The sequence below is a fragment of the Spermophilus citellus genome, assembly GCF_964194105.1.
Source record: "Spermophilus citellus genome assembly, chromosome: 8".
NCBI classification, from domain to species: domain Eukaryota; kingdom Metazoa; phylum Chordata; class Mammalia; order Rodentia; family Sciuridae; genus Spermophilus; species Spermophilus citellus.
The window spans coordinates 40918483-40932780 of NC_138189.1; the positions used below are offsets into that span (position 1 = coordinate 40918483).

At 32.1% G+C, this 14298-nt stretch overlaps 1 protein-coding gene across 16 annotated transcripts in view; it reads left to right on the forward strand.

Annotated features, from left to right (window-relative positions):
• The window catches only part of FIP1L1 (factor interacting with PAPOLA and CPSF1), a 69384-nt gene that overhangs the window by 34269 nt on the left and 20817 nt on the right, over nucleotides 1-14298 (forward strand). For all 16 annotated transcript variants that reach the window (XM_081303335.1, XM_081303348.1, XM_081303350.1 and 13 more), the window contains 2 exons: nucleotides 3179-3272; nucleotides 5347-5503. In XM_081303335.1, the coding sequence (XP_081159461.1) occupies nucleotides 3179-3272; nucleotides 5347-5503 (251 nt within the window). The remainder of the gene's footprint in view (nucleotides 1-3178; nucleotides 3273-5346; nucleotides 5504-14298) is intronic.

The window sequence follows — 14298 nt, forward strand, 5'->3', positions numbered from 1 at the left end:
CAGTTCAACCTTTAGTACATCTTAAGTACATCTTAGATTTCCTCATATTGAAGCTCTACCAAATGTTTTTATGCAATGAAATAAAAAGCTGTCCTTCAAGAACTTTCATAGAGGGCTGGTTATATACCTCAGTGGTAGAAGTCTTGTCTAGCATGCCCAGGATTTCATCCCTAGCACTAGGAAGGGGGAGAAAATGTTCATGGGAATAATACAGCTCAATATTGTTTTCCAAAGTATAACATCATAAGAATATCAAATTTTTAAATTATTTGTGTTAAATATTATTTGCTTTTGGTAACTTAAGTATATGCTGTGTACCTGTCATAAGACATTTGCAAGTAAATTTCATTTATCATTAATTAAAGGTAAATCTGTGAATGGTAAAAATGCCTGTTCAAAGAGGTCTTAATGAAAATGTAGGAAATTGGAATTTTCTGAACTTCCCTGTAGGAATATACACTTCTTAAGAATGCTTTCTTAGTTGTATCCTTTTAGAAATAGTATCTGCCATTTTGAATTTTTAGTAATCAGGCCATTTAAAGCTGGTGGGGGGAAGCGAATTTCTCTGATCATATTTAAGACAAATTTTAAGATGAATATTCTTGTGTGTTCCTGGTTTTTTGAAAACCTAAGGCCCTTAAAAATTGGTGGTAAAAGACAGCTAATTGAAGTCTTTCCCTTTAACAGAAAAGTTAAGAGTCTTATGTCTAGATTTGATTTTTATTGCTTTTAACAACTTGGGAAATTCCAATCTAAATTGTAAATGTAAACACAGTTGGGAAAATTTGGTCTTGACAGAAATAAATTTAAACATGGAAAGGGGACAAATTCTGCAATTGGGAACAGGAAAGAATAGGAAATGAAATAGTATAGTGAATATACAAATTTTGACAATGAAATCTAGGTATCAACAATAAATGATGAAGGAAATCCTGGCTCACTGCATACCTGTATCGGGTAGGATGTTAGAATCTGAGAAGTATATGTATCAGAGCAGATGGTGTGTACTTTGATGGGAAGTTGTGGCAGGCATAGAGTTTTAATTTAAGTTTTAGGATAAAAATTGGAGAACTTTTTTTTTTTTTTTTTTTTTTTTTAAATCTTGGAGGTGCTTGGAATTTTCCTATATGTGAATGTTAGGATGGTTCCCCAGTTATATTGGAGCATATAAGTTAAGTGAACTCACTCTTGGCTTTTGAGACCATAAGGGAACCTAGGAAGTTAGGGATCCAGGCATAAAATTAGAAAGACTATAAACTTTTATTTAAAATTGTAGAGAAGGGAAAAAATTGGCAGGAGATGGTATTGACTATGTACTTGATATTTCAGGTGTCATTATATACTTGTAGTAATAGGGGTGTCTTTATTTTTATGAGTAAAAAAATTATTTGTATAGCTAAACTGTGAAACCAACCTAGATGCCCTTCAGTAGATGAATGGATAAAGAAAATGTGGTATATATGTACACAATGGAATATTACTCTGCATTAAAAGAGAATAAAACCATGGCATTTGCAGGTAAATGAATGGAGTTGTAGAATGTAATGCTAAATGAAGTAAGCCAATCCCAAAAAACCAAATACCAAATGATTTCTCTGATATAAGTATGCTGATTCATAATAGGGATGAGAGGGACAACATGGGAGGAATGGATGAGCTCTAGATAGGGCAAAGGGGAAGGGAGCAGGCATTGGGGTAGGAAAGGCAGTGGAATGCGATGGACATCATTACTCTAAGTACATGTATGAAGATCCAAATGGTGTTTTTATGTTGTGTACAACCAGAGATATGAAAAATTATGCTATATATGTTTAATATGAATTGAAATGCATTCTGCTGTCATATATAACAAAGTAGAATAAATTTTTAAAAAATTATTTGTGGAGTGTGTTAAGGTTCACTTGAGATAGACTTTTGCTGATCCATTATTTCCAGAAGAGTTTTAAATTTCTCAAATGGGAATTATTTTACTAGAAGGTAATATAGCTCAAAGGAAAGGGTCTTAGGCATTGAGATCTGAAAGATTTCAGGTTTGAAAATTACTTTTGCCATTTAATTATTACTTGGTGACTTCACTCTCAGCCCCAACTTTATCATGTCTAACTGTACAATAATTTTTAAGTTGAGGATTTTTGTGAGGTTTTGGTGTAACAGGTTAGGCATTCAGCAAATAATAGCTGCTGTTTATTATTGATCATTTTAGGAAGCCAACCTGGTAACTGGAAGGGTCTATGGTATTTTGATTGCTTCACTTTTCCTAAAATGTTTTAAAGGTAGAATTGTTGAGAACTGAATGATGAAAGAGAAATTCCTCTACTTTGTACTCACTTCTCATTGCCTATTCCTGCAAGTAATTTCTGTGTCTTAGACATATATATTTTTTAAAAAAATTTGTTCAAATTAGTTATACATGACAGTAGAATGCATTTTGACACATCATACATAAATGGAGTATAACTTCTCATTCTTCTGGTTTTACATGATGTAGAATTATACTGGTCATGTAGTTATATGTGCACATAAGCATATATACTTTTATGGAGTCGTTCCTCAACTATACAATAGCTTTTAACATTTTATTTTTAAAAATTTAACTTACTAGGTTTTCCTATTAAATTGACAGCATTGTTTTCTGGTAGACTATTTTCTCATATACTCATTTATTTAAATTTCAAAGGGATTGTAAATAGAACTAAAAATAGGGTGGACTTTTTAAGTATTTGAATTTTTCTATCTAAAGGCAAATTATCGGTAGTGAAAAACTGCTTTTCTAATGCTTGAATATTATTATTAGGGATAATATCCTGTTGTATTGAAATGAACATTATTTCTTTTTAAACCTTTTTAAGGGAACTTTAAAAGTTGGTGTTAATGGAATTAAGATATTTGTTCAACAAATTTTAATTAAATATGTCTAGCATTTGCTATCTGATCCAGTTTCTTGAACATGATTCAGGTGGAGACTTAAAAAATAGAAGTAAAGCTATACAAGTAGTTAAAATATAACATTATGGTCATTGCTGGATATTGAGAGCTAATTCAGTGAAATTCTTTCACTGTTTTTATTTTAAAAATGTATTGCGAAAGGTTTTAGTTTTATTTTTCACTTAATATTTTGATTATTTTTCAAACATATATAATTAGGAGAAACTGAGTTGATCTAATTTTTATGTTACAGGAGATTACCTGGAGCAATTGATGTTATTGGTCAGACTATAACTATTAGCCGAGTAGAGGGAAGGCGACGGGCAAATGAAAACAGCAACATACAGGTTTAGTATTTGAAGATCAATTATATTTTAACTGAGGGAGTATAACTGTATAATAATTTATTTAATGAATATTCATAATACTGTGCTATGTGTTAGGTGCTTTACATTCTAGAAAGAGATTGAAAATGTGGAACTACTCACCCTTATAATTATTACAAAAGCTTTTCCATTTAGAATTTATAATCTGTGGGTCTTTCTTAGTAAGGTTTTTCTTTTTCCTTATTATAAACAACATATATTCCTGATTAAAATTTTGGGAAAAAATCAATAATTCTATTACCTAAATTATGTCACATTTCACATTCTGGCACAGCTCTTCCTTATTGCTAAGCAAAATTGGGATGCTATTATGATTACATTTTCATGTATTTTTTCATCTAAAATTATTTGTATTTTCCCAATATTAATCTTAAAAATATGAGTTAAGATCTTTTTATGAAAGCTTTATTGTATGTGCCATAATTAATTTCATATGACATTTCTGGGGGAAGCAGAGTTTCTTTGTTTCCAAGTGGAAGAGTGAAATGAAATGAGCTATGAGTAAATTGACTAGTAATATTAGAACTTCAGTAACAGACTGCCAGTTGTTCAGCTTGGCTGTACTTTTTTCATTATTTGTTTGGTTCTTTTCAATACCTTAAAAAATGTCAAAAGTGTTTTGAATTTTAATCTCCAATTAATTATGTAAAATATTCTTTTTAGTATTCTTAAATGTTATTATTTCTGAAATGGAAAGTAGCCTCTTTTTCCTCTTTCTGTCATTAAAATGCCATGACTTCTTAAAATAATTCTGTACCTGTTTTAAGAAATGTAAGTTACGAGTGTAAGCCTTAGAAAAATTACTGTATTTCAGTATACAAAAACTTAACAAAAGAGATTATATGTTAAATGATATGCTTTAGTTAACCAAGATTCAAGAAGTGTAAATTCTGTTTAAAAAATAACATAAAAAAATTGCTTTTTTCCAAACCTATTTGAACTTGAGAATCCTTTAGGCAACTTGTTAAAAGTCCAAATTTCTAGGTGCCATTTTGCTTGCTGTTGTATTTCAGTAAGTTTGGAGTGCTTCTGTTGGTGCATGAGTCTTACCTGTTCACACAGATTAGCATTTTGCCAACACTGCTTTATTTTTCAGGAATGCACTTTAGTTTAAATTCATAGGGCTTACATGAAAAAGTAGTGTACATGTATTACTGTCTGTTACTTGCAACCTGTTGATGGATGCTTTGCTTTGCAACCCGGTGATGATAGGCCCTGATATGGTGAATTTCTGACCTGCTGCCATGTTAATTTCTCAGGGCTAGTATCTGTATCTGATGATTATGTTTCCTTAATTTGAACCTTTTAACTTTGGTTGGATAACAAATATACTTGCTACTTTGTATTTACAAGGTACTTGTTTCTTGTTTGGAATGTTTTTATTGTTTCTTTTTCTTTTTTTTTTTTTTTTTGTAGATAAACATAATACCTTTATTTATTTATTTTGTGTGGTGCTGAGGATCAAACCCAGTGCCTCAAAAGTGGTAGGCAAAGCACTCCACCACTGAGCCACAACCCCAGCCCCATTAATTGTTTCTTATTAACAATTTCCTTGGTGCCGGGCATGGTGATGCATGCCTGTAATCCTACTGGCTTTGGAGGCTGAGACAGAAGGATCCAGAATTCAAAGCCAGCCTCAGCAATGGTGAGGCTCTCGCTAAGCAACTCAGACCCTGTCTCTAAATAAAATGAGAAGTAGGGCTGGAGATTTGGCTCAGTGGTTGAGTGCCCCGAGTTCAGTCTCTGGTACACCCCCGCCTCCCCCTGCCCCCCAAGAGGTTTTCTTGGTGATAATCTACTTACTTTTCCTAGGCTTTCAATATGAACTTTTTCAAAAGTATTTTGTGTGAATGAAATGCAAATGTTATAAATGCATGTCATATACATAGAATTATCACCCCCCCAAAAACATATATGTATATGAATTAAACTACCTTTTATTTTATTTCTTAGATTAAATGAAATTAATTTATTAAGATTAATCTTAGATAAGAATATTTAATCATCTTTCTAATGAACTATGCTTTAATTTTAGGTCCTTTCTGAAAGATCTGCTACTGAAGTAGACAACAATTTTAGCAAACCACCTCCGTTTTTCCCTCCAGGAGCTCCTCCCACCCACCTTCCACCACCTCCATTTCTTCCACCACCTCCAACTGTCAGCACTGCTCCACCTTTGATTCCACCACCAGGTAAATAGCAAAAAAGGCATTTGACTTTGAAAGAAAAGTAACCTGTGTTTCTTTTGAGTTCACAGTGAAAATATATATTTGAAAATAATGTTTTGATCGATTACATTAATATAATAGATACATTTATTATCTTTAACAAATTTACATTGAAACATATACGTGTATATATATATTTATGTATGTCTTGCTATTTTGGCGTAGCAGAAACAATATTCTAAAATAGAGAAGAACATACAGATACTAAGATTGACCCCAAAATATAGTGATTCCCAAACTAAAGTTGCTAATAGTGTGTTTATAAATCCATACTGAAATGTAAACCATATATAAACTTGTTTTGGAAAAAAAGAATTAAAGATACTTTAACAATTGGAGTAGGTCCAAAAAGTTTACATCCTGTGAAGATATTATAATTAAAATTTGTCTGGCAGTCTTCTTTCTTTGTGTGCTGGTTTCCTTTTAGGAGACTCCTACTAGGTACCAGGTACCTGGTATTTACTACTTTTAAAACAGAAAAGTAATTTTAACTTTTTATTATATTTTTAACTGCTTCAAATTATTAAAAACCCTTTCAGTGGTAGTAGAGAAAAATTTTACAATCCCCAAGTTTCACATTTACTTGTATTTTTGATTTTTCATGCAGTAACTTCTCTTTCTTTCTAGTAAGTTTCAGTCTTTTTCCTTTTAGCCAACTTTATTGAACAAGATTGATAGAGATTCTAATTACTTTCTTCTTATAGAAAATGCCAGTAGTAAATGGTAACAATGCTGATAATAATCAAAATTACATGGCAACATGTATTAGAATTTGCTATTAGTAAAATCAACTTATACTAGACAGAGTCATATACTTTCATTCACTTTACATTTGCCAGAGAGCTGTTTTTGCCTTGAAATGCTAATTGTGATCAGAGCACAGAACCAAAGGGTTTGCTTAGGCCTTCCCTGATATTCTTCGCTTGACCTCTGAATGTCAGCTGTGCCTTCTACCCTTTATTCTCTTACCACCTTTGATTTCCTTCCATCCCTCAACCCTCAGAAAAGTTGAGAAAATATTACAAAAAATGATTCATGTCTTTTAGAGAATCTCTTATCTCCAAATAGAGGAAAAGAAGACCAGGATAGGTTAGATGTGCTTATTACTCCAGACAACTTAGTTTCTAGAGTTCAGTGACTTTCTTATTTAAACAACTGAATTGAACTCAACTGTTATAAATTGGAATTAGACCTATGATTCTTGGGTCTTACTGTGCTGAGAACTAACCAAATGAAAGGGGACTTAGGTGATTCACACTTAATATGATTCATAAATTAATCTTTTGTCCTCTGGAAAAAAAGAGATAAAGTGTACAGATTTGAATGTATTTGATTAATAAGACAAAAAATGATTAATGTTTATGATAATGGTTCTTATGCTGAATTGCTTTATAATCTTAAACTTTAGGTACTAAAGGGGATTTGAAAGAATTTTCTTAAAAAATTTTTAACTCTTTAAAATTTTACTTATTTATTTTTAAACTTTTTAATTATACATGGACACAATATTTTGTTTATTCATTTTTATGTATTGCTGAGGATAGAATCCAGTGCCTTACATGTGTGAGGCAAGCGTTCTGCCACTGAGCCATATCCCGGGTCCTAAAATTTTATTTTAATAACAAATAATTCTACATATTTGTGGATACAGCATGATTTTCACTGTATATTTACATTGTGGAATGATTTTGAGCTAATGAACACAGTCATCACTTTATATATTCATATTCTGTGGTTTGAACATTTTAAAACTATTTTTTTTAGCAATTTTAAAACACATTTATTAACTGGTAACCATGCTATACAATAGATCTCTAAAATTAATACTTTCCTGTTTGATTGATACTTTGTACTCCTTGAACAGCTTCTCCCATTTCCCACCCTCATCTCAGCTTCTGGTAACCTCCATTCTACTCTCTACTTTATGAGTTTACTATTTTTGGATTTCACATATAAATGAGATCGTGTGTATTTGTCTTTCTGTGCCTGGCTTATTTCACTAAGCATTGTGTTCTCTAGGTTCATGCATGTTGTCACAAATGATGGAATGAAAGAAATTTTCTTATTTATTAGCTAATGGTTTGTCTTCAGATGGCTAACATTTTTATATGTTCAATATTATCTATTTAGGAGAAAAGTAGTAAGAATTAAAGAAAAAATAAATACTTTGCTAGTATTAGAATATTCAGAAGCTTTCTGTAGGGTATTGTTGATAGGTATTGGATTATCTAGAATTGGCATTGCTGTTTTTTCAAAATACTAAAACCACTCCATTTTTTTGCCATGTAATTTGTTTATAAGAATAAGAAATCTTTTAGATTGGCAAGTACTCAAAAAAAAAAAAGAAATCTTTGAATAATATTTAGGTTATTGATGACATTATGCTACAGAATACCATTATCTTTTTTGCATAGTCTGTTTATCTCCTGAATATTAATTCTCAGCTCCGTGCTTCCTATCCAGATTTCCATTAATGCTTATTTTGGGATTATGTTTCCCTGCAGTACTGTCAGTATTTAAGGAATATAGATTCAAGTTGAATTCTAATGCTGACTTGCATGGTACCATGCTAGAGGTGGGGAGAATGTCAACTTTTATTAAAACTGAATATTGGTTAGTAGAGACTATCTGAATTACTCCTAATTTTTACTAGAGTATGGGTTGTTGGAGAGAGTATAAGCTATTTTCATCTGTTTTTCCCTTGGTAGTAGTCATAATGTCTTGTATACACATCACATTCCCTAAATGTTAGCTAATTAACAACATATTTATTTTTTACATAACACCAGAGGTGATTTTCAGATTAACAATTAGTACATTCAGTCCAAATTTCCACTGGCTCTCAACAGCAGCATGGCTGCATAGACAAATACCAGCTGAATGTAGACCCTGCTGAAAGCTATCAAGTTGCTCTTGGCCACAAAACCACATAAATATACCATGGTCTGTAGTTTGTTGTAATTTAAATCACCTTCAGGCTCGTAAGCAGCCAATGAAAGAAAGCTGTGATTCAAGAGTCTTTAAAAAAATATTCCCTTAAAGGAATTTTTCTTAGAGAAACTCTGAGTTTCCTTTTTTGGTTTCTTTAAAATTTTGAAAAGAGGAAAAATTTGGCAGGGAGATGGTACCAGGGATTGACTTCAGAGATGCTTAACTACTAAGCGACATCCCCAGTCTTTTTTATTTTTATTTTGAGACAGGGTCTCGCTAAGTTGTTGAGGCTGGTTTTGAATTTGTGATCTTCCTGCCTTACCCTCCTGGAGTCTCTGGAATTACAGGGGTGCGCCACCCACCAATGGGAAAAATCCTTTGAGAAATGATTTAAATGTGTTTTAATGTTGACTTTGTTAATGTTAGATTTCTAATGCATAACTTTAAGACTAAAGTTCTATATGTGATAAGATATACAGAAATGGTGTATTACATCCATATTTTAGTTTGCTGCCAGTTTTGTTTTTATAAGTAGGGTGACTATACATACAAGTTTGCCTGTAACAGACCTACCTTACACATTCTGTCCCACCATAGTTATTGCTGTTAATTCTCAAACATGTCCTCATTTGGAGAACAAAATTTATGGTCAGCTCTGCTTGGAGGTTTACAGATATAACTCATCACATAACAAAATAGTTCTTCTTTATTTTAATTTTTTTTAATTGTAGATAGACATGATACCATTATTTATTTTTATGTGGTATTGAGGATCAAACCCAGTGCTTCACATGTGCCAGACGAGCACTCTACCACTAAGCCAAAATCCTAGTCCCCAAAATAGTTCCCAACAATTATGAGATGAGGAAACAACTCTTAGTCAAGATTTTTACTGTCAGTTGACAGAGATGTATTGCCTCCTCTCCCCATAAACACATATCAGCAAACATGAAATCTTAGTAGTAAACAGGGAGGACAAAGTATTTCTGGCCACAGTAGATTTATATGAAGATTGGAGGAGATTTTTGTATTAGAGTACAACAAAGATGAAAAATACCTCTGGAAATATGGTTCCTTGCAGCCATACTGACAGTAGCTTGAAAGTAAATACTGGCAAATTATGATCTTCTGTTATTTTCATTTTCGAGTGAACCAGAAAATAGAACCTGTTTTTAAGTTGTTTTTTTCCCTCCAGAAACACATTAGAGCAATTTTATGCTTTTTTTTTCTGAGTAATAATAGAAATATATCTATTTCTTCCTAAAAGAACATATTCTATGTATTATCTTATTTGATTTTAGAACCATTATTTCTGATTTTATAGATGAGCAAACTGGGGCTTAGTGAATTTAAATAATAACTAGAAATAGAACCAGAATTCTAATCCAGGCAGTTTGCTGAAAAGACTGTTTTCTTTCTTAACTATGTTGAAATGGATCAGTACCTCTCAAGGAAACTATTTATTGGCTTATGTGTATTTACAGCAATAATGTTAGGGACACCTCACTACCCCTTCCCCAAGCACTTCCATGATGTCAAAATGCATTCATATATATTTCTGGGTAGGGAAATAACCAGGAATTAGTTTTATGTTTTGTTTTTAACTTCATTTAACTAAAGTTTTATTATTTGCCTGATTTGTGTTAATTTGTCTAAGCCTAACTGAATAAGCAGCTTTAAATTCTTGTTTATTAGAAGAAATACTATATAAAACTGAAAGGATTGATATCATACATAGGCTAGGTGATCTGGTTTATGTTGTTTATTTTAACCATTTAAGAGTAGAGGTCATTGTGTAACCATCACCCATGATCTATATCTAAAATTTCTTCATCCCCCCAAAAAATTTTTATAACTTTTAAACATTATCTCCTCCCCAACTCCCAGCCCCCCACCCCCGAAAATTCCCAGTCCCTGTTAACCTCTATTGTAATTTCTGGTCTCTCTGAAATTGTTTACTCTAGTACCTTACATAAGTTGAATTATAACAGTGTTTGTTCATCTGTCTCTGGCTTGTTTTTGTTTCTAAAATAAAATAATTTGCATGATTTGAACTAACTGTATTTATGGTAGGCTATAATGTAGGCTTTTAAATGTTAATTTACTTCAGACATTAGTGTCATATATTTGTTTTTGATAATGAAGCATATTGGAGGGATAGAAGGCAAGGTTAATTTGACTCATTTTTTGTTGCATTAACTAATATTAGGACTATTCTTGAGAACAGTGGAAACAGCCCAAGAGTAGAATTCTTAGGAGTTGACAAAGGCTCTTTGTAGCTCAACTATTCTGAATAACATTTTATCGCTGATTTAAAAGCTGGATGTGGAGTTTACTTGTTTATGTAGAATTCAAATATTAAAAAATTCTACATTTTAGAAGACATTTGATTCCTTCCTAAAAGATTGTTGTCTTGTAGATCAGTATCTTACCTAGTCATTGAGTACTGCTAATTGTATGAAGTTAAAATTTTTGTGCCTTAAATATCTTGATTTGGGGTTCATCTGGGATGTTTTCTGCATTTTCCAAAGGTCTGCATTCTCTTTACATGATTTCTTTATTACTACTATGGTTCTTTAACATTATAAGCATTTCCCAAACTTTGGTCACACACTTCTTTGAACTCCTAAAAATTACTGCAGACCCCAAAGACCTTCTATTTATACATGTTGTATCTGTTTTTTTTTTTTTTTGTAGTAGAAATTAAAACTGAAAAATTAAGGTATTTATTAATATAAAATACCTATAACCCATATGTTAACATAAAGAACGTTTTTAATGAAAAAGTAGTATTTTTTTTCTTAGAGCAATTAAAAAATCCTCTAGTTAGAAGTGGTTTTAAACTTAAAGAAGTTTAAAAGTGGTTTTAAACTTTTGTAAATCTCTTACTATGTGACTTATTAGAAAAAGCGGGGCTCTCCTATTTGTTTCTACATTAAATCTATAGTGACATCACAAGTTCTATAGCCTTTAGAAAACTTGACCACACATTTGTAAGAGAATAAATATGGAAGACAACATATTAGTATTTTTATGAAGGTAGTTTAGACCTGAGGAAGATCTCAGAGACCACCCTCTGAAATTCCTGGACAAAATTTTGGGAAGTGCTGCTTTGGCAGAAGGTTGGCTTACATTAGATGGATATTATCAGCACCCTTGAGTTTTGTACTTTTAATTGAGAAGTTGTTTTCTGGATGTAGCATTCATTAAGCTATAGTGTGATAGCTTTTGGTATTACCCAACAGATTTCATATTAATTGGCACTATTTGCCAGAATTACCCTTGAAAAAAAATTTCTTGAAATATTTGAGAACTGTATTCATTTTCTCTTTTGTTATGTTGCTAATTATATGTAAACAATAGTATTTTTTGAAACAATTAAAATTAACTGTAAATTTCATGGTGATTACAAGCCTCTTTAGGATGTTGGTTTTTCAATGTCTTTTCCCCCATTGATGTTCCCCTTATAATAGTTATAGTGTGTTCATTTTGTAATATAAAATTATCTTTTTTACTTGTTTGATATGCTGGTAACTTTTTGGTTGCTTTAAGTTTTGTGACCACAGCATTTTCTAAATACATTTTTTCTTGTAATTAAATCTTGAATCATTAAGAAATGGTTTAGGGTATTTTACACTTGATGTTTTTTTAAAAAGTAGATAGTAGATGGTGTGTGTGTGTGTATCTTATTTTTACAATCATGATATATAGAAAAGCATTTCTTACAGAAGGTGGTATCTTGTCAACAGCCATACTACCTTGAATGTGCCCAATCTCATTTGATAGAAAGTGGTATTTAAAAATTTTTATAAATCTGTCTCTTCACTCAGTTTCTTTGTGCATGCTTTCTGAACTTGATGTTTGTGAAGTGAAATTGTGGCTTTAAGTGATCAGGGTTTTCTACTCCTTACGCACTAGTGCTGACGGTATTTGAAATTTACTAGTGAGAAATAGGAAGCAGAATTCATGTAATTTTGCTATTTTCTTTATTTTGAACTTTATTAATAGAGAAAATATAGTTATTATATTGTTGGCTGTGTCATGAACTACCCCAAAATGTAGTGACTTAAAACAACATAGGGTTATCAGCTTTTCTTAGTCAATAATATAGGAATAATTAACTGGGTTCTGTGCTTCACAGTCTTTCAGACCTCGCAGTCATCTCTGAATATTTGATTAAAGAACTGTGCTTGTAGCTTACTCACTTATTTATTAAAAGGAGTCAGTTTTTTTCTAGCATGTTGGGATGAGAGGGTTTCAGTTCCTCACTGTCCGTGGGCCTCTCCAGCATGACAGCTTACTTCATTAAAGCACGCAAACTGAGGTGGCAATAATAGAAAGAGTGTCATCAAAATAGAAGTCACTGCTTTTTATAATCTAGTTATGGAATCGATGTACTATCAGTTTTGCTATCTATATTTCATTTGTTAAAAATAAGTCACAACATTCAGCCTACACTCGAAAGGGCATGAATATCAGTGATTATAGAAAGGAGAATATACCAGGAGACAGAGATCATTGAGAGCCAAGTTAGAAGTTGCCTATCACAAATTGATGAAGGAATACATTAAGAATGAGCTTATTTATAGACAATCTTTGTTCAGTTTTGTGGCGGTTTGGGGGTGAAAAAAGAGAAACTGCAGAGCCCATATTAGTTTTGTGGGAATTTTCAGTATTGGTAAATTCTTCTTAATATTATGTTTAACAGGATTAACTGCCTTTTTGTTTCCTTGCCTTAATTCCCCAAGAAAGATTTCAGGTTTCCATGTCCTAGTACTCCACTTACACATTTCGGAGTGTATATTATGAACTAGAAAAACTAAATCATCTTTCCCCATTCCCTCCTTCCTTCTCATTGTTTGAGAATGCTGGATATTATAGGTTGTAATATGGTTTTACTCTTTGTATCACATGTATATGCTTTAGTAACAATTTACAAATTAGTAACAATTTACAAATATATCTAGTAATTGTTACTAGATATATTTAATCTGTTTTGAGTTTCTCAGCAGTGAAATTAGGAGAGAAGTTTAGAATCTAATCCACTAATTCTCGAAGTATGGTCCCAGGTCAGCAACATGATTATCTCCTGGGAAATTTGGGGGGATTCAAATTTTCTGGTGCCACTCTAGACCTACTGAATCAGAAATTCTAGGAAAAGAGCTCATCAGTGTTTCCAGGTGATTCTGATACAGGTTGTGATTTCAGTACAGCTAATTATTCCTTTCATTAGAGTTTGAATTACTTTTCCAAGAGGCTTTGGTCAGTATTAAAAACCTTATTTTTACTACTGTTAAATAAGGATTCTCAGGAAAATAAATATTTTTTTCATACTTATTTTACAGATAAAGGATATAGAAAAGAAATTCAATAAGTTTTTCAAGTCTGTTTGGCTAGCATAGGCAGTTTGTGTGTTGGCCAGGAACGTGGAGGTGTTGAATGGAGAAAGCAGGGATTTCTTTTTTTAATTTATATATGACAGTGGAATGCATTATAATTCTTATTAAACATACAGAGCACAAATTTTTCATATCTCTGGTTGTATATAAAGTATATTCACACCAATTCGTGTCCTCATACATGTACTTTTGATAATAATGATCATTACATTTCCATCATCATTTCTAACCCCATGCCCCCTCACTTCCCCTCCAACCCCTCTGCCCTATCTGGAGTTCGTCTATTCCTCCCATGCTCCCTCTCTGTATCCCAGCCTCCTTATATCAAATGAAATCAGCCTCCTTATATCAAAGAAAACATTAGGTATTTGGATTTTTGGGATTGGCTAACTTCACTTAGCATTATCTTCTCTATTCTGTAACTCCATC